Source organism: Zonotrichia leucophrys, chromosome 3 (genome assembly GCF_028769735.1).
Source record: "Zonotrichia leucophrys gambelii isolate GWCS_2022_RI chromosome 3, RI_Zleu_2.0, whole genome shotgun sequence".
Classification (NCBI taxonomy): domain Eukaryota; kingdom Metazoa; phylum Chordata; class Aves; order Passeriformes; family Passerellidae; genus Zonotrichia; species Zonotrichia leucophrys.
In genome coordinates, this window is record NC_088172.1 from 71,205,633 (window position 1) to 71,231,317 (window position 25,685).

Below are 25,685 nucleotides of genomic sequence, written 5' to 3' on the forward strand. Positions count from 1 at the left end.
AAACAACTAAATTATTTAAACTGAGTTGAGTCTTACAGAGTAGGATGCTGACTAAAATGATTATACAGAGTATTTCTTTATTGTAGCATTCTTAGTTAAGCTGCTGTGCATTACCATCTCTTTCATTTGTATTATATTACTATTTAATATTATACTCTCAGCACTGAGTACCCCAAGGGATAGATAGCATGAGTAGCATTAGGAGAAAACAACATGTGTAACCTCAAATGCTTGCACATGACCAGCACACCATCATGTTCAGTAACAGATCTAAAGCAAGGGGGAAAGCATTTGGAACCAGAAGTCTGTGAAACATGGCATGACCAAAAAATAGAAATTGTCTGAGATGATTTCCATATGCTTAAGATAAAAAAAATACCATGAGTGATTTGGATGACATACTAATGGATGCATGAACTTCTGCCTCTGAATAGTTATGTCTTTGTATTATACAACAGACAAGCTATGACAGATAGTTGTGAATGGATGTAAGGGATAGTCAAATACTTGCCTGATTTAACAGCTGTGCTTTTTGAAGAAGAATATTCAAGGGTTGAAGGATATGTCACACCTTTTCTTGGCTTGCCCTCTACAAAAAATATATATTAGAAGGCATCACAAAATATTCTGTTTTCTTGATAAATTTCTCATCTAACATAGGCATTCAGAATCAGATCCCTCTTCTTTACTGGCCGACTCATTTTCATAAAGATTTCTTTCATCTGATGGTAGAATGTCAAAATCATACCAATGAAAATATTGGTGCTTAAATCCAGAATCATAAAAAAGAAGTTAGCATGAAAACATGGTACTGGGGAGGATTTGCAGAGGCCAGTTAGTTCATTCTTTTGCTCTCAAATGATATTAAGCACAATGGGACCATTCCTGAAAGACATCTGTACAACTTTTAATTAAACCCACAGCTTCCCTAGGCAGCCTTCTCCAATGCCTGACTATGCAGTTGACTTGGAAAGCATGTTTGATGTGGGATTCATTTCATCACGCACGCAGCATTCTTCTCTGACCTCACTTCTGCAAGATGCCATTTCTGGCAACAGTCTTTTGCAGTAATAACAGTGGGAGAAGGCTGTCCTTGTGTGTGGGAACATATGGCACCTATATTTAGATCTAAAATGAGAGTCCTGTCTTGAAACAATGAGTTGTGTTTCCCAGTTAAGCTTTAAACTACAAATCTCTTTCATGCCAGAGCAGACGCCATCTCTGTTAGTGCTTGTGGCCATGCAATTCCATCTCTTGGGACAGTTTTTACTATCACATGCATCACTGAATGAAAAGTGTTACAGAGAAGCCCAGCAAGAAATACTGCTTTGGCCTCTAGGAGTTGAAGGATGTGGGTGTTCTGGACCCTGGTGACTGTCTCTACGAGATGCTGGGCTGTGCTCTGTGTGTGGAGCACCTATGGTGAGAACTACCTCCACCTCCTGCAAAACCTGACTCATGATCATCTCTCCTCTATTCCCTTGGGGAATTCTTTAAGGAGGTACATATGGCACTGCAAGCATGACAGTTGTCATCCCAGGTGATAATTACAGAGACCAACAGCACTGAACAGAATGAATTCCTACAGACTGAGCCACTCCTGGGAACTGGGGACTGTTTCTCCTGTGATAGTGATGCCTTAAGATTTTAGGTTTTATATTTTTCAGATCTGGTATTGAATAAGTGTATAACTCTGAACTCCATACAGAGTATTAGTAAGCTCCCTTCACATTTTTCTCAGGTAAAACAATCCTTCCAGGCCTGAGAACCAAGGACACCTTCTGCCTCAGACCCCAAAAAGTATAAACAAAAGTGAGTCAGGGGAGGCAGCAAACCCAGGGAATATGACTTCCTTACCTGAAGCTGTAATTGGACAATTAACCTCTGATATGCAAATAGGACAAACTTATATCTATCTTAGAAACTGAGGACTGTCATCCCTCTGGGGTGTAGCCTCTGTGAGGCTTTTGCACTGCCCAAGGTATATCTTTTCTGAAGGCCTTTAATAAACACCTACTTTATTCTCTTAACTTAATGCAAGGCATCAATGGCACACAAAGAAAAGTACATGCTAGAGGAACTCTAATGAGCAGGGATGTCCATGAAGCTGGAGAGTCCCTGTCTTCTGTCCCTTTTCCTGTCTTTATCTCCTTTGTTTTGCTCTTTTCTGAAATTTCAGATGCCATTACAAAACCACAGATAAAGAAGTTTGAGTTACTAATGAGGGAGCGATGTAAAAAGCTATTCCATTTCTCATTACAGTGATGTAAGCTGAGAGCAGCTCCACTAAATTCAACACTGATCCAACAGAGACCAGAGCTGGTAAGTTAGCATGAGTGGACAAACTGGAATGAGATTCCTTCTTGTGTTCTGGGCTTCTCTCACAGAAGCTGGTTTAAGTGAAGGGCAGCAGGTTTCCACATCCACTTCTCTCTGAGCTAAAACTGGGATCCAGAGACAAGAAAGACTAGGGAGATCTGCTAATTTGGTAGAAAGATAGAAAAGTTACAGGATCACAGATGATTTGTAAATGCTTTCCTTTATCCCAAACAGAGAATGAGTTTTCAGTATGAGCAGTTGATACGTGGATGCAGCAATAGCATGATAGTCTAGATCTTAATTTGTTATATTTCTGTGCTAAACTGATTTGTAATGCAAACCTGAAGCCTGCTGCTGTGAAAATACACTAGCTAGGGTGGGGAGACTAAATTCTGGGGTTTTTGATCGACAGCAATTTGCATCCCATTTGTGACCAAGAGGTAGGCCTGAGGCCTGACCTGAATGTGGCCCTGCTCTCTGGGACAATGCTAATATATCTTTTTCACTACAGGGAAAAAGTTACATCTAGGTTGGAGTTTGCTTGACATACTTAAAAATGTGTTTTCCTGTGGGCTGAAAACATGAGCTGTGGCCATTGAAATACAAGCTATGGCATGGTGGCTGCTATAGTGCAGTGGCTGTTCACCCTCTCACACTTATTTGTGACTAGCAAACCCAGAAGTTCAGGACTATTTTCTTAACCCACTAGCTGCAGAACTCCCACTAAACTGAATGGAGTCATTCAGCTGAGTGCCAAGGCATTTCAGTGCTTGAAAGTGAACACCAAAGCGTTTGCATGCATACCTCCTGGTGTGCTGGCTGCTTTAATGGCAGAGCACAGACCTCCTCCACTGCCCCTAAATCATGCCACTTTATTCCCTGGGTCCCCCAAGGATTCCTCTTCCGTGCTCTTTTTTGTGGATGTTCATTCACAATTTAAACATCACAAACTCGGTGACAATATCCTAACTACGAATAGGCTGTTGGCACATTTCCAGGGTGCAGTATTGCACATAGGTCTGCTCTGATGAAAGAGAAGTCAGCTGGAGAATAGGGAACTCAGTTCTAAAGCTCTAAAGCTGTCCTGAAATTAATGCCTTAGGTGACTTTATATTTTTATTGGGCAATGCTTTATGCAGCTCTGGCTTCTTATGACTCATAATCTTAAAAAATCCATCCCCAACTCCTCTTTTTCTGAGAAGATCTATATGCATTCAGCCTCAGGCTGCTGAGATGAGTAGCACAGCCTTCCTGGTTTTAGTAGTCTATATTTCTCTAAAATTCTAAATTTCTCACATTTTCTGTAGGTATAGGGGAAGTTTTTTTCCTGTTCCTATATAAAATACAGAATGTACGTTATGTGATATGTGAGATTTACATTTGAGCTAGTTTATAAGTTAAGAGTTCTACTGTCATGAGTGAGAGCACTCAGTGTGCATAGAATTAAGTGCACAAGGCACAAATCTCATCCTGCCTACACATACCCAGGTTTCTCATAATCTCTTTTGATATGCTCTTGTAACTTTCTCTTGTATCTTCTTTTATAGTGTCTCATTAATTAAGAATAAAGACTTGTTATCATAAATAAAAAATTCCCACAGTTTCATGGAAGAATTTCTACAGTTTTATGGGATGACAACTGAGCAGCTGCTGAGGTAAAAAAAAAAAAAAATCCTATTTCCCACTTATGTACCAGAATTACAATGTGCTGTTTGTTGGAGAAAAAAACTGCAACAAGTACAAGTAGCAATTCAGCTATTCCAGGAAATTCCTACTCACCCAAAATAAATCCTTCTCAAAATATGGTATACCCATGGCAGACTGCTGTAAAAAAGTGCATCCAAATACATGAAGGCAAAATTATGATGACAGTTTGTTTTGGTCAGTTTCTGAGACCTCTTTTGCTGTCTACAGATTTTCACATTAAAAGGACATTATTTTTAGTAGCTGTTCAGTTGCTTGAGCTGTTGATTTTTCCAGGAATGATGTAGTTAACTAACATCAATTGGTTGTACCTATCTTAAACCTCCAAAAGTGCAGACCAGCAAGAGATGGCCCAATGTATCAAGAAATTAGATTTAGAATTTTTATGTAAAGCAAGGTCAAGCAAACCCTCTTTCACAAAGGTAGAGTGAGTGCAAGTAGGTTTAAGGCAATCTGAAGCCGGTGTAAAGGGGATCTAATTTGCAAAAAAAACCTTTTAAAATCTGTGAATTTTGTTGGTAAATGCAAATGAGCTCCTATATATACTATGGGGAGGAAAAAGGAATGAGAATTAAAGAAAGATGGATTTACCTGCACTGATTAGATATCAAAAATATCTGGCTAACAGAGGTGGAAAGAGTTCTTGACATACTTGGGATGCACCAGTCAAATTGCTTAATATAAGGTTTGCATACATACAGCAGGGCTATATGGGGCTTGACATAAGTCTGAAGTCATTTCTGGAGATACAAATTCAGGTGCAGGCTGAGGATGTTTCAAATGGCCAAAAGGCCTTTCAGTTCCCTCAGCGGCACTGCTTTCCAGGGTGAAGAGCAGGAGATTTTTATGCATCAGTCGCTGGAGTTAAGGTGCCTGCCAAGGCTCAGTCCAGAGCAGCCATCGCCTCCTGCAGTGGGCTCAGACCTGGGCTGGGCTGAGCACACCCCTGGCAGGGTGTAGGTCCCTTTGCAGGCAACAGGGGAAGCCCAGAAGGAGAAGTGTCTCAAATGCACAATTCCTGGCAAAGCTGGGGTGGGCCTGTGGTGATGAACCAGGTGTGCAAAGGAGAGGCTGCCTCCCCCTCTGCCCAGTGCTCTCAGCAGGCAGTGGTGGGGAACAGGAGGGCAGTGGCCAGCCCAGAGCTGTACCTGACACCAGGAAGGATTCCCTCCAGCGCGGCAGTGACAGGGACCGCACACCGTTGGAGAAGCTCCCGCGGTAACCAGAGTGCCCGGCGACTTTCTGGACCAGAACCTTCCCACCTGAGTTGTCAATTATACCACTGCAAGGAGAAAACAAAGTGTCTGAGGGGAGAAATGCCACAGAAACCTTCAAAACCCTTCTACAGTGCAAGAGGTAGGAAGTGATTCCTGTCACCCTTAAACCAGGGGTGGTGGTGGGGCTGGGATGTCACTACTAAGCCTGCTGCTAAGAAATGTTTGTGCTCCTTCCACATAAAGAAGAGCAGTTTGTTGCAAAGTGCTGTCAGGATCTGTTTGCTCTTCCCACTGATCCGCTGGTCCTCTGTTTAAGCTTGACCTAGTTGCACACAAGGAAAAGCTACTGCCTTCTTTACAATTCCTGCAAGCTTGATTGAACGACTCAAGATAGAGGCAGAGGTTCTCAGAGGAGCTTTCAGGCCAAACACATGACAGATTGTGTTTTCTTTGACTCTCAGTATATGTTTTCTGCAAAAATCCAAGCGCGTTTACTCTCAACCTGGAGTAAACTGGACACAATGTTGCTGGAAACTGTAGGAAACCTGGCAGACTCCAGGTGAGGTGCACATCAAATGGTGCTTAACACACAGTGTAACGTACCTCCAGACAAACAGAAATCCTGCGGTGTTTGCAGCCTGTTCTGGCATCACCGGGACAGCAGGTCAGCTGGGAACCAGCTGCAGCTGCAGGGGAATTGTAGGGCTGGCAGTAATGAGCAGGCAGGAAAATAAGTACTGGGCAGCAAGCAGGATTGAAGAGTATGTTAGAAGTGTATTTTGCTGTGGTAATTGTGAGAAGCTGCTGTTAAAATAAATGTATGGAGAAGAAATTCACTGTCTGTGGAATTGCAAGCTAACAAAGCCAAACCCAGCTGTCAAAAAAGAAAAAGTGAAGTCCTCGCTGTAACAATACAGCCAGCCAGGCTGCAGGGAGATTGCAGTTGCTACCAGCATTTTTTACCTTCCCTTTGGGACTAATTCTGCATGCCGAGACAATTCCCACTGTGCACCAGTATGCGAGGGGGGGATTTGGGGCTGGAAGGCCTTTCCCGGGCAGCCGTGTCAGCAGCGAGGGCAGAGCTGCAGCCAGGAGATGGCAGAGCTGTGCACACACAGCTCCTCAGCATGGGCAAGGGGGAAATCCCAGAGCCTTACCTATCCCACTTTGCCCGAGATCCAGGCACTTCACAGAACTGGAAGCACAGCAGTAGCTCAAATAACTCCAAACTAAGGCAAGCTGTCAATGAGGCTTTAGAAGTTCTTGCTGTGTTTTTGGCTGGATGCATCCTGCCTGTCCATCCCAGCTCCAGCTGCAATGTGTTTTGGTTGTGCAGTTATTCTCCGTTAGAATTTTATGCACATTTTTGCATGGCTAATAAAACTCTGAAAAACTTTTGCTACAAAATTTATGTTACTCATTTCCTTGTACATTGTCCTTTTATGTAGCAGGAATGCACATTACTCAGTCTTTGAAGTCAAGGACAATTAAATTCAAACCCAGAGAACCAAACCAATCCCAGAAGTATGTGAGTTATATGTGTTCATCACTGGTAATATGCCTATTTTTTCTGAAGATTTATTAGTTGTAGCAGCTCCATCTCTATCTTCCACTTGAATAATAATAGTACAATAGTAATTTGTTATGCATGAATGAGAGATCTGGAAATCTCAAGACACTTCTCCAAAAGTTGAGAAACTTCTTCAAACACAACTAATTTCTATAGGACTACAGGATTGACAGCACTTTGTAAGAATGGATCCATGCCATCACACATGGAATTTCTCTCAGGTTTTCTACAGCAGCCTGCAATCAAACCTACAAGTGGGAACTGTAAAGAATTTGAAAAGTCAGAATCTCCCTGCACTGAATGACAATTTTGTCAGAGTGCTTCACTCATTTCAATTCACTCACCTGTGAATTGCAGCATTGCAGACACTGGAGAAAGAAGCATAAATGTCTGTGCCATAAACACGGTGTTTTACATCTTGACATCCCGGAGGGCATTTTGCAATGAATTCTGGATTGATTATCTTCCCTGCCTTGACATCACAATCAATCTGTGGTACATCTGTGAGTGCAAAATCTTGGTCAAGTCAGATTGAATGCTTTCATGGTTGAGAGATCTTGTCATGAAACAGTGAGTAAGTGAGTGACAGGGATGCCCTCCTCCCAAGCCTTCATATCAATGGTTTTGGGATACAAGACATCTGTGTCTTCTCCATCTACAACATAACACATAATAACCCCTATGCCAAGGGACGTGGCAGTCACTAAGGACAGAATAAGGAGGCCTGTGGGTATTTCTGACCTTCAGTGTTTGCTTCTCTGAAGGAAATATCTGTTATGACACTTGGCTGGAGAGAGAAAGAAGTGTAGTCACCCAGCCTGTGGTTAACACGTGGGAAGGAGGGGGTGGGGATGCTTCCCAAGCCTCCCACTGTGCTCGTGTAGCTCCATTCCATCTTTATGCCGGGCTGAAGTCACAGCCCATTATCTTGCCCTTAATTTTTAAAACTTTCTGCTGGGTACAGTTTACTTTGATCAAGGGATTTAAGTGTGTGTTTACAACCTCGCAGCACGCTTGCTTATCAGCTACATGAGCAAAATAATGTGTGGACAGAACTGCTCCTGCAGCAGAATAGCTGAAAGTTAAACATGCCAGTGCACAGAGATGCACCATTTGTCTCACACCAATCAGCTACATGAGCTTTGTGTTACAGCTGGTCCATTTCACGTATTTATTTCTCTCTCTCTCTGTGAAAACCTTAGTGCTTGCTTTGATCCTTGTGGGCTGCCTAATGACCTATGAAGACATTTTAGCAGTGAATTACAAAATTTTCCCTTTATAAATGTTAAGTGGCATACACTTTACTCAGTGATTTGTTTTCAATTAAAGAGTCTTTTAGCTAACATATAATGCCATTGACTCTAGACAATCGTGGAGAGTTACCAGAATATAATCTTACTTTGCACCATTCTTATGCACTGGACATGTCTGCTGTAAAACAGCCAAAAATTCTACTGAGACCACTTACATAGCTTAGCCTTTTTTGTCTTCTTTGTGGCTTCCTTGGCTGTGTATGTACATGTAAGAAACACACCTGGAACAAATAAACATAGTATCAGGAAAAAGATGGACTATCAACATCAGTCACCAGAAGCTCCTCTGCATGAGATTTCTCAAATTTAAATCAACAGGGTGAAAACCTGAAATAAGAATATTTTCAGCCACATTTAGGTTTCTACTTGGTGGTTAACTTTGCAGTCAAGATGTCATCTGCTGTGGGGAAGTTCTCTGAAGGGGACTAAAAATCAATTCAGTTCACACATTCATCTACGCAACTCACTATCTCAAGATGCCATAGAGTCCATGTGGCCCAGAAAACCACAAAAATATTTCCACAGCAGTGGGAACTCTTTGTAATTGGTGCAATATGGAAGCTAATGAAACAATGTGCTCTGTCCACAAAGCAACTGGGAATTTTGGGAGCCAAAAATTCTTCTTAATAACCATTTGGGAAGGTAATTATTCTGCAATTTTGTGTTGTGACATTTCACTCACTGGTGGCAGCAGGTGAGGGGTACTGGGCAGCATTAGAGAGTGTGTGAGGTTCTAGGGTGGCATGTCACAGCAAGGGCACCCATTTTCTTTAGTAAGCAGGATTATGGTTTGAAAAGTGTAAAAGAGACATATGCTGTTACTTTAAAAGTTACATCCCAATATATTCCTGTAGCTTACCATCTTATGTTTACTTGCTAAGTGATAACGTACAAAATCTCTTTATTCTCTGTGCTTATCTTATAAGCATTGTATTATGGGTAATTGATAACTTCATTAAATACATCTTGACTTTCCTGTTCACCTTTCCCTTCTCTGAGCTTTCAAAGGGAATTGAAACTCTCTGTGATGTGTCAGCTGATCATTTTATCCTGTGTTAAACTAATCTTACTAGAATATGCAACAGAAAGAATTTCCTTCTTTCATGCTCTTCTCCCCCTAGACTGATTGCAGAGAGTTTGCAGACTTAATCACACCTAGAACTTGCTCAAAAGTTAAAGCAGTCTCACAGTGTCTGAAGTGACAGTGCAGAGGTGCAGTATTTGGGCTTTTTGTCACCAATGCAGTTGTGTAACCATGGCAAAATTGTAGTTAGTTAAGAAAAAAAGGAATGCATGAGTGGAAATTAAAGTGCAATATCTCAATTACTTGGAATGTTGCAACACAATCTAATGTGGGGAAAGTAATCTCTTAATTTATGTAGAAGAACTACATAGATTGCTGTAATGTGAACTAAGAACAACTGTCCTGACAGACTTGAGGATAACAGCTAGAGGGAATATTGCCTGGGAATGTCACAACCAGAGTGTTCATGTAAAATGAATTGCAAGTTCTGGAGTTCCTACATGTTCCCAAAAAGTGAGATCCTGTCTGACTGCCAGGGGAAAGAAAATAAGACACATTTATAACCTTTTGGTACCATCTTGTTCATGGAAAGAACAAGAACAGGGAGAATTGAAAAAGCTGATTTTTCTTTAGAGGGAATCTTTACATTACAGACACTTTTCAGGCCCACCTGATATGGACTGCATGTAACTGGTCATATACTTGGAAATGTCTGCAAGTAATTAATATTTTTTTCTATGCCAAAGCCAAGAAGTTTGTGTAGCCCATTTCTGAGAAGCTGTGCCAAGGCTTATACCTGCCACTGAGAGCTTCATCAGCCCTGGAGTCCAAAGGAAAGAGAAACAGTCAGTAGCCACTGGGCATCCAGGATGGGAGAATACAGACCCTACAAATTGCAGCACATCAGCTGTACTTACCAAAGAAGGTTGCAATGACTGTGGCCCTCATGGTGAATGAAGCAAAATCTGGATGTGTCACCAAGGAGCACTGAAAAGGAAAAGAGGAGTTCACCAGGCTGCATTTGGAGGTAAGGCAGATGACACTGGAATGGTGGGGGCAGAGGGACTGTGTGCTCTTCTTTAACCTTTCACAGACCTCACATGCTGCATCCTCTTATGACACTCTTTAGAACAACTGATATCCCCAGGGGAGGTGGTGTTTGGGCTACCACACTCCCATGGACTAATCTTTACTTGTCTCCAAAATTTGTCTTTTGCTCCAGAAACCAAGATTTCACATACTTATTTCAGAAGCCAGGGTCAGGAGAGGGCAAGGTGGGCATGGACATGTTTTGACACCTATTCAAATCTGTTCACTGTTCTTCTAAGAAATAATCAAAGAATTGTCCTTTCTGCACATCAAAGCACACCAGGTAATCTCATATAGATAAGGGGAACATAAATCCATTTACTCCTGAAAGACGTTGCATGAAGTATTTTGCAATTGTTCCATCATTTTTGAGCCAAATTACTGGTTTCTTTCATTTTCTGAGGATGTGTATGTGTGTACTTATATGTGAGCACCTGAGATTAAGAGGATTCTGTCAGAACATCTGGAAAACATTTTTTCTGGGTCTGCATACATGGTTGATGACCCCTGCCATCCCCGAAGCTCTTGGCCAGGCTACAAGAATTCAAACTTATCAGAGATGACCCCTCTCAGCCCCTCCTGAGCATCATCTGCTGCTTTTGCTATTATTTCATGATTGTGGAGGGAATCCTGTGTTGGGGACTCATAGTTAATCACAGTCATTAAAGTACTACATAATGTTTGACAAATAGAGTAAAAAGTCTGAAAGGGTGAATATCAATGATCAAAACAAACTTGATCTTCAGAGAAAACTTATTACATGCTTACAAGTGGAAAGATTTGTTTAAAAAAAAAGAGCTAGCTATGAAGAAAGAAAATAGGAATGTTAAATAAGAATGCTAAAGCTGGTTATGACCAGGGAAAGCAAGATATCTGCTTCCTGGAAAAATGGCAGATTTCATCTGATTTCACATTGCAATTCATATACTTAGAAGCAGGGCTGTGGTAACCCCAGAAAGAAATTAGAGAACAAGGAAGATAGAGGAGAGTAAGAGAAAAAAAAAATCTGCATTCTGTCTTCATATAAAATGTTTCCATATTTTTACTTTAATTGCTCTTCTTTTTCAAGCAAGCCACATGCCATGAGTGAGGATGACTAAAACAGTATGCTAATCTAAACTGAGTTCAGCCGGTTCTGGCTCTATATAATTTATAACTCTTTTTACATAGAGCAGATCCACCTCTGATTTTTGCTCCTGTGCTACAGTTGGAGAGCTTCAAGTGCCAGGACATACTAACAGTGTCACTTGCTAACAGCACAATGTCTATCCTTGGTGATATCCCTGCAAAAGGTTCCTGCTGGGCTGCTAAAGCTGAAAGTGGCAGAGGTTTCTCAGAAGCCACTGAACCGAATCTGGGGGACATGGAAGTGGCTCAGCACAGTCACTGTGTCTTTCTGAACAACGTGGGCAGTGCAGTGGGGGTGACCCCAGGCTGTACAAGCCATATCAGCAAGAGCAGATAAGTGGTGATGTTCTGCTCTCATGGTTAGCTTCTATTAAAAGGAGTTGCCCATCTTCTGGAACAAAAATCCCTTTTAAGCATTTACTGAAGTTTGTTTCTGCAGTGAAGCTGTTAAAAGAAATAGCACCAAGATGTAGAAGAGTGCTCAGAGAAACTTAGCTCAGATGCTTTTCTCCTCCCTTTTACATTTCAACCCACTAACACATCAGAGGTATCAAACAATAGCTCCCCTTCAATGAATTCTCACTTTAGGTCAATCACAGAAAAAGAAGAGGCAGAATAAGAGTAGCAATTCATTTGCAGAACTACCATGCACCACTAAAGATTGTACTGACACTGGCTTAAACTTTGCAAAAGACATCTTAATATGAGCATTCCCAAAATTTGCATTGAATAAATTCAGCATTGGCATTTTTATTTAAAGTCAAAGAGATTTGTGTGAATTTTTCCTGGCAGTATTTGGCTTGGTGCTGAGATGTTTTTCATCACCAGCTTAATTACAGTAGAAGAGGTCTGAGATGGTAAAGCATCCATGTAAAATCTGGCTTCATGGGTGGGCTGCTGTGGGGGGAGAGTCCAACAGTGCCTGACTTTTCCTGTCTTACAAAACGTGTAACCACCCTTGTATCACCAGGGCTGCACAAGACTTCCCACTGCTTCCTGAAGGCCCTGCTATCCCCAGCCCTGCTGTCCCCAGGGCATGGCCAGCCACCCCAGGAGCCACCCCAATCCTCTTGGGTGACAGCACCCTAGGCTTGGCTGCAGTTGCATTCTCTGCCTAGTTGGCTGGTGGGAATTTCTCTTCAAGGCAAGAGAAAGTGGGCTTTTGTTCCTAAATTATTATGAATTCACTGTGGAAAGAAGCCAGTAAATCTAAAAGGATTTAAGACTTAAAGGCTGTCAGGGGTTCAGCAGAGTTCAGCAGATCCCTTAGCTTGCAATAACAGATGTTTATCAATAAGAAAGATACTGGAAGCATTTAGACAAGGCTGTTAGATTTACTTAACAGCTTTGTTGTCACAGCTAAACAGAAAAACATCTTATTGTGGACTCTGTATCTGCGTTAGTGCTAACATCCTCATGGAAATAAATTATAATAGTAAAGAAAATTGGTTTTGCCACTATAATAATTTCTACTATATTTCTACTAGTTTTTGCCACTATAATAATTTCTGCATATCAGGAGAAATGCACAGTAATCCTGTGACACAGCCCTGGTGACAGTATTCCAGGGGGTGGTCCTGGCCTTCAGACCCTGGGCTGTCACATGGGGAAATGCACGGGAGGATTTACATTGCTGCCTATTAAGTATCAGGCACAGAAGCTCCAGGCTTTCTGTAGTGGGAATTCGTGTGCATTCATTGTTTTTGGGGCCTAGGGTGTCCCCTGATTTAAGCTGTGTGAGATCTCCTGCACTGTGCACTGGCATGGCATCTGCTCCTTCACACTGCTAAAGGGAGCAACAGCTTGGAAAAAACCAGTGGGTTTTTTGTTTCTCTGGGAAGGAAAGAGAAAGCAGGGCTCCAATCCATACTTACAACAGACTTTTTTAGTCTGTGTAGATCCACTGAGAGGTTTGGGGATGTTTTATCTGTAGATAAAGAATGACACTTTGCTATTAAATACGAAGTTGTACTTCCTTTGTTGCTTTACAAAATGAATAGATTGCATTAAAACAAACTGAAAAGTTTCTACTTTGTACTAGTCTGGAACATGAGTTTTGCTGAGACTTCTCCTAATCAGATTTCTGTTGAGGCAATATTTACAGTCTCAGTCAGAACTGGGAAGTAGTGACTACACACTATTAAATCTCCTAAACTGTATGCTGGATCTCTGTTTGTCAGAGTACCTTTTCCCATCTGAATCTTTCAGACTGTTATAACAGAAGTTACCTTTATGCCAGAGAAGCTATTACATATGCATTACATTAGCACATGCTTCAATTCCTGCTAAGTACAAATGTAGTAAGAAGTATCTCCTTCAGTGTTTCACAGTGCAGCTGATATTTTACCTTTTAAAATAAAAGCCTTATTTGAAAGAACATTGATTACTTTTTCCTGACCACAAACACTTGAAAACTCTTGAATGTTAGTGAAGAGACAGAATTAGCAAGCTATTCTTTCTGTGTATAAAGTAGGATTTTTTATACTGACCTTTTATTAGCAACTTGACTTTTATAAAGATCTGAGAGAGCTGCTATGTACTACAAACAAACAGATGGTTTAAATGCACATAATTGTCACTGTATGGCAAACTGCAACATTTTCTGGAGGAAGTGCAGATTATAAGTCCTTGATTTTTGGTGTCAGGCACTGCTGTCCATTCCATGTGCAAGCTGAAATTCTTTGCTAGGGCCATGTGCTTTGCCTCTGCAGGAGTAAGCAGTTTATCTCCTGTAATCTCCTGTGCCACAGAAATTAATTTGTATACTCTCTTTGTACCACAATAGTGTGTGTCATTGTTTCCCTTTTCAAGGGGTTCTAATATCTCAGCAACACTGGCACCATAAAGAAAAATAGAAGTGGATTTGTCTGAAATCTATTTGAGCAAGTAGCGTGGAGTCAGCAGCAGGATCTCTAAGCACTGTGGGTTGAGTTAAATATGTGCCCTTTCTTGGAAAATCAAGTGGGCTTGATGTAGGTGTGAGTAAACTGGTTCTGATAAACAAGAGCTGATCATCATCTTCGAGAGGAAAACATTTTAGATTTCTTTTTTTGTTGTTGTTGTCGCTTTTAAATTTTTTTAATATTATTGTTTAACCCTTTCTTTGTTGCATGCTCATACTCTGTACCCATGGTATTGTACCTTGTTTGGCAGGGCAAGAACTGTTTGTTTTGTAGCACACAAGGTGATAAGAGTAGCACTCGCCACATGTGATTTAATTTCACCCCCTTTCTTGTCAGAGGGATGAAGTTATGTACCCTCAGTGCACTGCATTGCTCTGAAGGTCTGTACATTAAAAAAAGTATCTAAGTAGCTGTTTTTTGGAAAACTGGAGGTACTGAATTTTGCTGAGGCAGAAAGGTTGAATTGATAGCTATAGCTCATTATGGAGGCTTAGACTGACCTGTAGGTGTACCAGGCCAGGTCACAAAATGCAAGATCCAAGGTGCTGTTTTGTGAGGTGAGCTTGTCTGCATGGGAGGATAGCCTTTACTCTTTGTATGGTGTGAAATAGAATATATGCATCCAGGAATTTAAAAATATCATAGACTTCATCACCTGCTGCTATAAGAAAAGGTGAGTGAACACTCACCTTTCATATTTCTTCTTTGATGAGGAAAACATGAGTCCAAATTCCCTGAGGCCATGGACAGTTATCCCTGATTAAGTGTTCTCACCACTTGCTTCTTATGACCAGAGTTTGATGGCTGCCACATAATGTTTTACATGGTGCCTGCTGTGCTCTGTGAGGTTTCTGACTCTCAAGAGAGCTGTGGGGGCTGCTGGCAGCCAGTACCTCTTGTGGGGTACCTGCCACGTCACTCTCAAGTCACTGAAGTGAGGTATGGGTGGATTCAGAGGTCTGAATTCTACCTAAGTTGCACCTTGGGCACAGGAGTAATTTTTTTCTGAGGTGGTTGAACAAATGTTTATATGCAGGTTGGCAAGAGGAATTTAGTTCAAAATAGGTCTCATTCAGGTAGGTATAATGAAGAGATGATATACCTAAAAATTTAGAGACAAATAGAAACATGTAAGCAGCCCTGCAGTACTTATTTTGTGTTCATGCAATGCGCTGAAATTAAAACATAAGTGTGAAGTAACAGTGATGATGACTTCTCTGCTTTCCACAGAGCTCTTTCAGAAGAAGGTAATTTATTTAAGACTAGAGTTTGATTTAACTTGCCAGACCTTTCTCAGAGCCTAAATAAAACTGCAATGATTATACATTTTCATCTGTCTCAGCAAGAAAACCATCAATTATGTTGGTCTGACCTGCCCCTTCCAGCAAAGGAAGAGATACATTTAGAATATGTCACCCACCCACAGAGAAAATATAATTTGGACTGTCTGGATTATGATTTCTTTGGGGGCCATTACACTGTACTTTCCTGGTTTATGCTAATGTATTATGCCTTAATTTTTCATTTTGATGCACAGATTCATTCCTCATTGGGAATTGCCGTTTGCTTAAACCTGTGAATCCCTGTCCAGAAAACTTCCTCCCACTGTTCTCCTCCCCACCATGGCTTTTGTCTGCTCACGTACCTGCCCCACTTACTCTCAGGGAAACTTTTTCTACTTTTCTAGTTTGACTATTACTTCTGCTTAACATCATTCAGACCCCAACCAGGTGCCATCAATCTCTGGCACTGCAATTTTCCCAAGAAATAGAGGGCAGAGGAAAGTACTTGCAATTCAGCAGTGCCGGAGGGCTGTGCTAGCTTTGTAGCAGGAGATTTGTGACCACATTTCTTTCCTTTTCTCTCTCTTTTTTTTTTTTTAGAAAATGTGCCATTTTCTATTTCCAACAAATGGTTTAAACAAGTCAAAGTGACTTTTTAAAGTGCAATACATGGTTTCTCAGATTGGATGCACAATAAAGAGCACTGAGTAACCATGCTATTGTGCTGCCTGCAAACTAAGAATTAGTGTCGTGTGTCAGAATTCCCCTGAAGGTACATATTTAGTCTAAAAGCAAGGAATTTCTGTTAAAGGCACTGAAAAAACTGCACATAACCCTGGGGATGGTTTTGGAATTTCTGTAGCATGTTCAAACAAAACAACATATTTTTTAGGTGGAAACTTAGAAGCAGAAATTTAGAGAAACCGTAGGATGTTTACTCTCTGCTTAAAGCTACGCATTACCCTTTGCTACAAAAGTGAATTATATGTCTAGATCAAAAGCCAAACTCATCCTTGAGCATGCTAGTAAATTAATATAACAGCTCACAGAAAACTTTTATTGATCCAGTATCTCCTGCAGTTTGTATTACTGTAGTGATACAGTAATAGTGATGCCCCATGCCAAAGCCAAGGACTGGTTGGATAAGGATTAAGAAAACATTTGTAATTAAAAAAAAAAGAAACAACAAGAAACCTGGAACTACCCTGGCATTGAGCACTTGTTTGAAGTAAGGTAGGAAGTGATGAAATTAATTTATGTCTAGTAATGACAACTTGATCAAGGAAGCATCTTTCACAAAAGGTCTTCAGCAAATCAGGAAGCATGGGAATGCTGTAGAAAGCATTTTGTAAAGCTAAGCTGAAATTCAGTTCTGTGGTAAACTGAAGTTAAGAAATTAGTTTCAATTTTGCATTCTCTTAAAAATTATAGTCTTGTGCTCCTTGCACTGCAAAATATTTTCCTTTTTATATTTTGTAGTTTTCAAAAAATATTATTTCTTCCTAACCGCATTACTTCGGTTTGGAAATGTTTTCTCCAAGTCTTCTCAGTTAAATATCTTTCTGATACCTTTGGTTTAGAAAAAAACAACCTGTGCAACAAGGGAGGTTGCTACCAAAGGCAAAGCAGAAAACAACCCCAAACCACCTTCTGTTTCTCAGTCATCTTGTACTGCTGCTTTGTTGGGACCTCCCAATGGCTTGCCTGCTTGTAGGGTCAGCTGCTGAAGGCCAGGATGCCCAGCCCCACATCCCAGGACATTCTCCATGGCCACGCTGCCCATGGCCCTCCCCAGGCCGTGGTCATTCATTGCTGCTTTGGCTTTGCTACAGACTGCTCCAGCTGTGTCCTCCCAGCTCCTCTGCAGCCCACTGCAACCCAACAGGGGCACTCAGGCTGATGCCTCTCACCTGATGGGGCTGTTCCGGGAGCAGTTTGAAAACCCTGGACCTGTGAGTACCATTTCCAGTTTTTGATGACTGAAGACGATATCTCAGGGCTCCAAGCTGCTCTTGGGAGGAAATGGAGCTATGGACTGGAATGAGTGCCAGCATTATAAATGAGGCTATTAGGGGTTGTGCTGCTTTCCTGGAGACGTGCTGTTGGTGGAGGTGCTGGTGAGAGACACGACACGGTGAGGGCCAAGCTGTGCAGCCTTATGGCATGTGTGTGCTGGCAGCACTGGGCTCTCTAACATATGGGGCATGTGGACAACATGAGCAATAGCTCAGCTTCCAAAACTACATTCCTCAGGATCTGAGTGCCCTGGAGGGGAAATGAAAAGCTAGAAAACATGGTGGCAGAGAAAGTGGCCTTCAAAGCCCAGTCCTGGATACTGTGACAGTGTAGGTGCAGCCAGAAATTGCTGAGAAATGTGTCTCAGAACCAGGCTAACACTGTTTTACTAATTTTGCATATTAGAGTATTTAATATGCAAAAGCCTGCTGTTTTGCATAGAGGTGGATCACAGGATTCTGTTTCTGAGATCAAAAAGGGAAACCACTTGGACTTGGAGCAGGAGCTTGTAATTTGTGGTCTTTTGTTTTGAAAACAAACGAAGCCCACAGTCCCCAGTATTGCATAATCTACTTCCATGCTCAGGAATTTTGAACTTTGGATTTAGGAGATTACCATATGAGCTTCTACTTCAAATCTAATTATTGCCTAACCTATGTATTTATTTCTACATACAGATTTCACCAATAGGAATAGAAGATGTAGACCACAGAAGACTGAGTTTCTGTCCCAAATTACCACCTATTTTGAGATGCAGTTTGGTGGAAAGGCTTTCTCCAAAACAGGGTGCAAGTAGGCTTTTATGATTTATGTGGTGTCAGTATTTGCCCTTATGACATTTGTACAAAGTTGCTCCGTTGGATCTACTCTAAACTTCTCTAACCTCCCACCCCCCTCATCTGGACACTCATCTCCTTCCCATGCAGCCTCATTTCCAAACAGCCTCTTTCCTTCTGTGCTTCATGTCCTAAAACTTCTTCCACCAAGTCCAGAAGGACAAAATTTTCAGGTGTTGAAGAAGCATTGCAGAAGAGGCGAGAAGGATGGGCTCCCACCAAGGCAAGCAGGATGGATTCCCATCATCCTCAGCTGGCTGGCAGCTGTGAAAATACCCCTGTAGTCAGGGAGTCCTTACCCTTTTGTAGCTCTGACTCACTGAGGTTGTTCACAGCCAGAATACACAGCCCTGCTGCCAGCTTTCCTCTATGTTTCACCCCTGTTCTATGGGCTGAAGGGTAAATGATGTATTTGGGGGAAACAAGAAAGAATGGAGCCTTCTGAGTCCCTAAAGGAACCTGGCAGGGAGATCGAGAGGCACAGACATGGCCGTGTCCAAGCTTCCCTGTAAATGAGTGATTTTTGAGAAGTAAAAATTTCCACAGTTTTGTGTACAAGTCTGAAGGTGTTGGAAATCCCCAGATCATCCTGATGGGGACATTAAAGGACTGCATGAATCTACACAAGAACATTCAGAATCTTCCTGAAAATTTTGGCGCATGTGTACCTGTCACTTGGCAATTCTATGCCTTTTTCATATGAAACAAGCTGCCAGCTGAAGGGCTGCTGGCTGCTGTGTTACATGTGTTATACTTACAAAAATATTTTATAAGGTGATAGGCTGAGCAACAGTTTGCAAGCGCAAGCTGAATGTATTTTTTATATCTGTGTCTGTGGGATGTTCAGTGGAATGAGGCACATTAAGGATAACTGACACAGATTGTGTTCTTAATGTGCCACTGACCTCTTAATGCACTCTGAAGTTCTGGAGATAAAGCAAAGATGGGATGGACTTCATGGGTGCTAGAATGTCTGTTCAGCCACTACAGCAAGACTGATGTTAAGAACTGCTTAAATCTAGATAATTTGAATGGACCAGAGATGGTTATAAACACTCTTCTGAATAGGAATGTGTTTCCAGTTCAGGAAATATAGATTTGGGTGCTGTGCTTAAAAAGGGAAGGAAAAAGCTGCAGATAGCGGGTCTTTTTGATTTTTTTTTTTTGTTGGCTTGTTTTGGTTTTTTGTTTTGGGGTTTTAGTTTTGTTTATTTTTTGTTTGGTTGTTTTTTTAAATTAAAATGAATTTTCATGAGAAATATTGATGTTTCCAAGCCGTTGGGAAGTTTTCTTTCTGATCAACACTTTCTATTTTTTTTTTCCAGGCCTCAGTCACTGAAAAATGAGCCCAAAGAGGAAAGGCAGCCCAAGGCAACCCAGCTAAATCCTGCTGGAGAGGAGAACAGAGAAGATGGCCAGAGAGATGAGGGTGAGCTGGCTGCAGGAGGGAAGGAAGGAGGGAATGGGCTCTGTTCTCTGCTGGCAGGGCACCTGCAGGGGATGTGGTAGCAGCCCTCAGACAGCACTAAATGTAGAGCTGCCCCTGAACAGAGTTAGGTGCAGAATGTTTGCAGAGCCAGAGCAAATACTTGGGTAGCTAGCCCATGAGCGCCATGCTGCCAGGACTGCCCAAACCTGGCAGCTCCCGGTGTTTGCAAGGGGCAGCTACACCCACACAGGCTGCAGTCACAGCTGGCCAGTACAGCCACCCCACAGGTGCCTTTGGAGCCTACAGCATTTCAGTAGATCCTGACTTCTCTATGGGCCACAGTGCTGGAAGAAAAGTTAATCAGTTCATGCTCCTGTTGTATCTGAACAAACCCCTTCACATTTTACATCAGCTTGCTTTCCACCGGGCTCCATCACAAAGCACTTTTACTCCTGCCCAGGCTCACAGCGCGGCCTGCAGCCCTTTATGCTGGGGGCTTGGAGAGTTCACAAGGCGGTGCAGGCTCTGGCAAGGCAGACAGTCACAGTTTAATTTCCTAACAGATACAATCGAAACAGCCACAGATTTTCGGGGCATTTCTGTGCCTTTCTGAGCCTCTCGTGTGGCAGCGGGAAGCTGTGCTGCCTGTGCAGATTTAGCCAGGTTTTCCAAGAGGGAAATGCGCAGCAAATAAAGGAACTGGGATGCAAAAGAGTGGCAGCTGCTTTAGGACTGTTAGAGAGGCTCTTTTACGGACGAATGAACCGTCAATTTGTAGTAAGACATTGTTTTCTAAACATAGCATGAAAACTGTTATCTTGCCTGGCTGGTCATTAGAAGAGAGATAATTATAGTCCCTGTGCGACTGCCGGGCCCAGAACAGGGCCTGCATTGTCCCGGGCCCAGCTGAGCACAGGCACAGGCTCCCCAGGCAGCGCTGGGACAAGGGGGCTCCTTGTGCCCCGGCAAGTTCAAAAGAGGAATTGAAGTGCTCTAAGTAGGTGTTAAGCACCTATTTCTCTCTCTGACTCTGGACTTAGAAATCTACTCCACAAGAGAAAGATGTGGAGGGCAGATCTGCAACTACTGTAGCTGCAGCCTCCCTGCTTTTTGTACAATCCATGCTATGATTATTATTTTTCTTTTATTAAAAAAAAAATCAAACCCCAAACCATCAGTTTTGCCGTTCTGTGTTTCTGTTTTTCAACACAGATTAATGGAATCTGTATGATGGACAGGTTTTCAGAAGGAAGGACATATTACATGTTCAGTGTCCACTTCCTGAGCCCTGAATGAGAAACCTAAATCTCAGGTGATGCTGCAGCAGGCTGGAGGAGTCCTGGTGTGTACCCAGAGCTTCAGGGGGCCAGAGCATCTCTCCAGGACTGCCAGGAAATTCCAGGCTTTTGTTTTTCATTACCCATGCAGAAAAGACCCTGCCACCCCAGCCAATTGCAGTGGGCCAGCACACACGTTGCTGCTCTGGCCCCTGCCTATGCCAGTCCCACTATAGGGGCAGTTCATGGCTACAAGTGCCACTGCACTGGTTTTTTTTCGGGAATACAGACAGAGTTGCAGGTAGAAAACTGAGTTATCACTTTTTCTTGCTCATTTTAACCAGGTGCCTTAAATGACTTACCTATCAACACTTAAACTGAAAGAGAGTAGGTTTAGATTAGATATTAGGAAGAAATTCTTCACTGTGAGGGTGCTGAGGCACTGCCACAGCTTGGTCAGAGAAGTTGTGGATGTCATGTGAAGGGTTTTCTGACTAGAGGTTTATTTGTGGCTCAGAGAGGGAAAGGGAAAAGTTGAAAATTCTCCAGGCAGACCAGATACAGTCGAGTTTTTAATGCCATTGTTACATAAACATTGGTTTTATTTTTAGCAATGTTTTCTAAGAGGCAATGGCCAGAAATAATAAATAATTCCGACATTTCGCATGAAGTAATTGGTCTGGTTTTCAGCTTCTGTGTTCACACTGTGGCTCAGATACTGCCCTTTTAGAAGTACTCCAATTAATTTTGAGCAAAAAGAGTGTTATAATTAATTTCCTACTTCTTCTGTGAAAGTAAGTAACTAGGTGAAAAGGGAGCACCTTGTCAATGTCTTATCTAAAGGAAAGGCTTTTGTAGGATCTTATCCTTATTAGATAAAAGAGAATCCAAGAGGACCATCTTTCTTGCATTCCAAGTGTGAGGAAACCTGGTGTAGCTAGTAAAACTACTTGGTTCAACCAGTCAGTGATAAGTGCTGCAATTAGACCACTAGGGAAAGTAGTGTCTTACATTAAGTAAAGGTAGGAGCAATTAAAGACCAAGTTAAGAACATAATATTACTACTACAGGTGGAAACACAGTATTGGCAGGACGTTCAAAATATCTTCTTAAAAAACTACTTTTTATGTACTGAATAACTGAAAGACAGGAAGTCCTTTTTGTCATCCTAGTGAGAACTACCCCAGCAACTCAAAGCATTCAGTAAATCATGCAAGCAAAGTAAGTCTGTTTAATATAAGATACTAACTTAATATTTGAAAATCAATGTGTTTGTAATGCAGTTATTTTTGCTTGAGTTCTCTTTGCATCTCTGAAGGAGACCAGTCTTACAGCCACGATGTCATTCAAGTGATGAACTGAGTAAAGTCTGAAGAATATGGTAACACTGAAAAACATAGATTTTCTTTGAGTGTAGACAAATGCAAAGTGTTTTTAACTTCAGGATATACATAGGAAAACACAAGCTATAAACATATACAACTCCATGGCTTTTCTCAGTAAAATGTACTTTAAAAGACATCTAAACAAAATTTTCTCTGTGTGTGTTTTCTTGTTTTGATGTTTTGCTTAAATTTTGGAGAGGTTAGAGAAAAACCAGTGTGCTCTAAGGAGGACTTGCCTCTGTAATGTGTAATTTTGCTTTTTGCTCTGCATGTGGTGTAGTTCCCATAAACTCTAGGAACAGAATATTAACTAGAGTTGATATTTAGCTTGGGGCATTTTGTTCATGTTTGTACTGGTTGGAGAGAAATCACATTTTGAAGAGACTTATCAAGACTCTAATCTCTCTGCAGAGAGCTGAGTGGCTGTGGCAGGCTTGACAATGCTATTCATTTTTGGAGCCTCACCACCAAAACAAGCACTCAGCACAAAAGGATGTATAGAGTCCAGGCTACTGTACTGTTCATGCTCTGTATCTATCCATTACTAAGAGAGTTCACACCACAGAAACACACATCCCTGGAATAATACCATTTTCTACTCTGTGCCTTGGAGATTAGTGTTCCCCAGTGTCAGGTAGTGTTTATTAAGGGTACAACACACATCTTCCTATTGATTAAAAAGAGTTGGTGAAAAAGTCTTGAAACCAAAACAGTTTTAAACTGAGGAACAAGTTGCATTGTCTACCACAAACTATTTGAACAGAAGGCTTGAATAAATGTCTATTGGTGTGTGGCTTATATACATCATTCTTTATCACATAGTTAAGCCCTTGCTGTTCAGGCAGTGAGTATATGTGTCCACTTTAACAGCAAGGGCTTAATGCTTTCATAAATACTTTATGAAGTATATATGAGTAAAGTACAGTTTCATTCTACATTTATATCTTCATCTTCTTAGGTCTTTGATCCTAAGCACACAGCTGGAATGCTAAATAAAACATTATGTCCCTACAGTTTCTCAGCACTGAAAATATTTAACTATTATCAACAGGCAAAAAACACAACTTTCCCCTCTCCCCCCTAAATAAATATAGCAGAAAAACAACATCAGAATTACCTTGCTGGAGGTGTGCAACTTTTTATTCCTTTTCTCCACACAGTATGAAAATGGGTTTTTTTCCAAGCTTTTCTGTATCCCAAACTCCAGCCAACATTATTCTAGAGAAGGAGAGGCAGGCAGCAGAGGGAGGCCTGGACACCTTTTTTCTTTCAGAGAGGAGCTAATCAAACATTCCCATCAAGCTCCGAGCTCTGTGAAAGGCACATTGCTCTCTCTCCCCCCTCCCTCCCTCTGCTCCTCTCTCCCTCTCTGTCTCTCTCTCTCTCTCTGTCTTTCCCTCCCTCACACACAGACTGCAGAGCTCCTTACACTGATTTAGCAGCTGAATTAGGCGGTCCTATTTTAAATATACGTTCCCTCCCACATATTTTTGGTAGGGATTTCTATGCTCCTTTTGCACTAGCCTGTCAGATTTGTCAAGTTTTTCTCTTTTGGGAAGTGAAGCTTTACTCAGCTGATGTTGTGGCTCATTTTTTTCAGTCTCCCCATGCAGTTCAGCACTGTGGTGAAATGACTAGAACTAGTAGATGAGAGTAAACCACACAGCCTTAAAGATTATAGCTGCCAGATTAGTTAGATGCAGATCAGGTTTAAAGAGAAAAAATATCTTTTGAAGAGCCAGACTGTGATGCCTTTACTTATGTGAATAGCATCGTATTCCCCCAGCAGTTTCCCTGAAGACAGAGGATTAGTGACAGAATATCTCTGCAAGTCTGGGCACAGAGAAGTAGAAGTATGGCATGAGGGTTCTTTCTGATGAAGCTGGATGTGAGGATTTAATAAAATGTTCTCAAAGGCTAATAAACTGGTACTTTTTAAGTGTGACCTGGCCAAATGAGATATACAAAAAGAGTAATTTCTTTAAGTATCTGTATGCAGATCTCCTAAAATTCTTGGGTAACTTTAAGAGGAAAAATGTATTAAGATAATCAAGATCATAGCATTTATGGGATTATCACAGAAAGTGCTGGTATCTTGTTCCAGGATACTAGAATGTAAACTATAATTTGCAATTCCATTTAGGTATTTGGAAGCGTATAGAAAACATCCATGGCTGAACATACACTGTTTAATCTAAGATCATTGTGGATGAAAAAAAAAATCTAGTATAAATACAGGAGACTTACAAAAACACACATTAGAAAGACATGCAATTCCTGATTTAACAGTATCCTAAATGCCTTTAGTTCAAAGGGAAGGTGATTACCTGGTACTTGTAAATATCTACGCCACTACCTGCAGAAACTGTGTAACAGCTCAGCATATTAAAAAACAGTGCAATATCAGAAGTTTATCAACAAGCTCTAACTGTGTTACTAAGATATAATGATCCATAATTTGCTTTATTCTCTTAATACAGGAGCTCTGGCTTGCCATGGTGAGTCCATGCAAGGCAGGATGCACTGGACTGGCAAAAAGCCTCTTCAGACAGCCTCTTCAAAACCTTTTCAGGTTTTTTCAGTAGATCTTCTAGGTAGTTCTGCTAACAGATCTACTGAAAAAACCTGAAAAACCTCCCCCCACTGTCCCAAGTCTTACTAATTCAAGTTAACAATTTCAGGATATCATCACCTTTTTTATAAGGCTTTGTGAGGTTTGATTATTCAGATAATGAGGGACAAAAGGACCAAGACCTTAGGACTACAGGTTTAGAGATGTATAGGTACAAGGGGATAAATATCTAACTACTGGGGTTCTGTAGCTAAGTGGCTATGTGCCACTTCCCAGTGCTGTTGAAAGATTGAACTCTCCATGACAACTCCTTACCTGCAGATGCTGATAAATAAAAATCTTTGGGCACAGACCTTCACTGGTCTTTAGCAACTTTCTATTCAAGCTGCTTGTTTTCAGAAATCCATGGGAATCTATGTAGATGTTCATTTGCCTGTATTGCTTTACAGTCTCAGGTCAGTGGGTTACCAAGGAATCTTGGTCTCAAACCAGAGCAAGTGAGAGGACTGAAGACTGAGCTTCTGGCAAACCAAACCATGATTGGGTGGCAAAGGCACCTGCAGAGCATGCAACAGGACTGCATCAAACCAGCTGGACTGGTGTTGTTGAGTGATGGAACA

At 41.5% G+C, this 25,685-nt stretch overlaps 1 protein-coding gene across 6 annotated transcripts in view; it reads right to left on the bottom strand.

Annotated features, from left to right (window-relative positions):
- The window catches only part of VIT (vitrin), a 56,233-nt gene extending 32,313 nt beyond the window's left edge, over window positions 1-23,920 (bottom strand). For 5 of the 6 annotated variants that reach the window (XM_064708775.1, XM_064708773.1, XM_064708774.1 and 2 more), the window contains exons 1-6: window positions 23,611-23,920; window positions 10,065-10,134; window positions 8,279-8,344; window positions 7,155-7,311; window positions 5,172-5,305; window positions 512-589 (exon numbers count right to left, since the gene is read on the bottom strand). In XM_064708775.1, the coding sequence (XP_064564845.1) occupies window positions 512-589; window positions 5,172-5,305; window positions 7,155-7,311; window positions 8,279-8,344; window positions 10,065-10,095 (466 nt within the window). In that variant the 5' untranslated portion in view covers window positions 10,096-10,134; window positions 23,611-23,920. Of the gene's footprint in view, window positions 1-511; window positions 590-5,171; window positions 5,306-7,154; window positions 7,312-8,278; window positions 8,345-10,064; window positions 10,135-22,357; window positions 22,393-23,610 lie in introns of those variants that run through there. The other variant, XM_064708771.1, reaches the window with a different exon arrangement.
- Window positions 23,921-25,685: the final 1,765 nt, after the last annotated feature.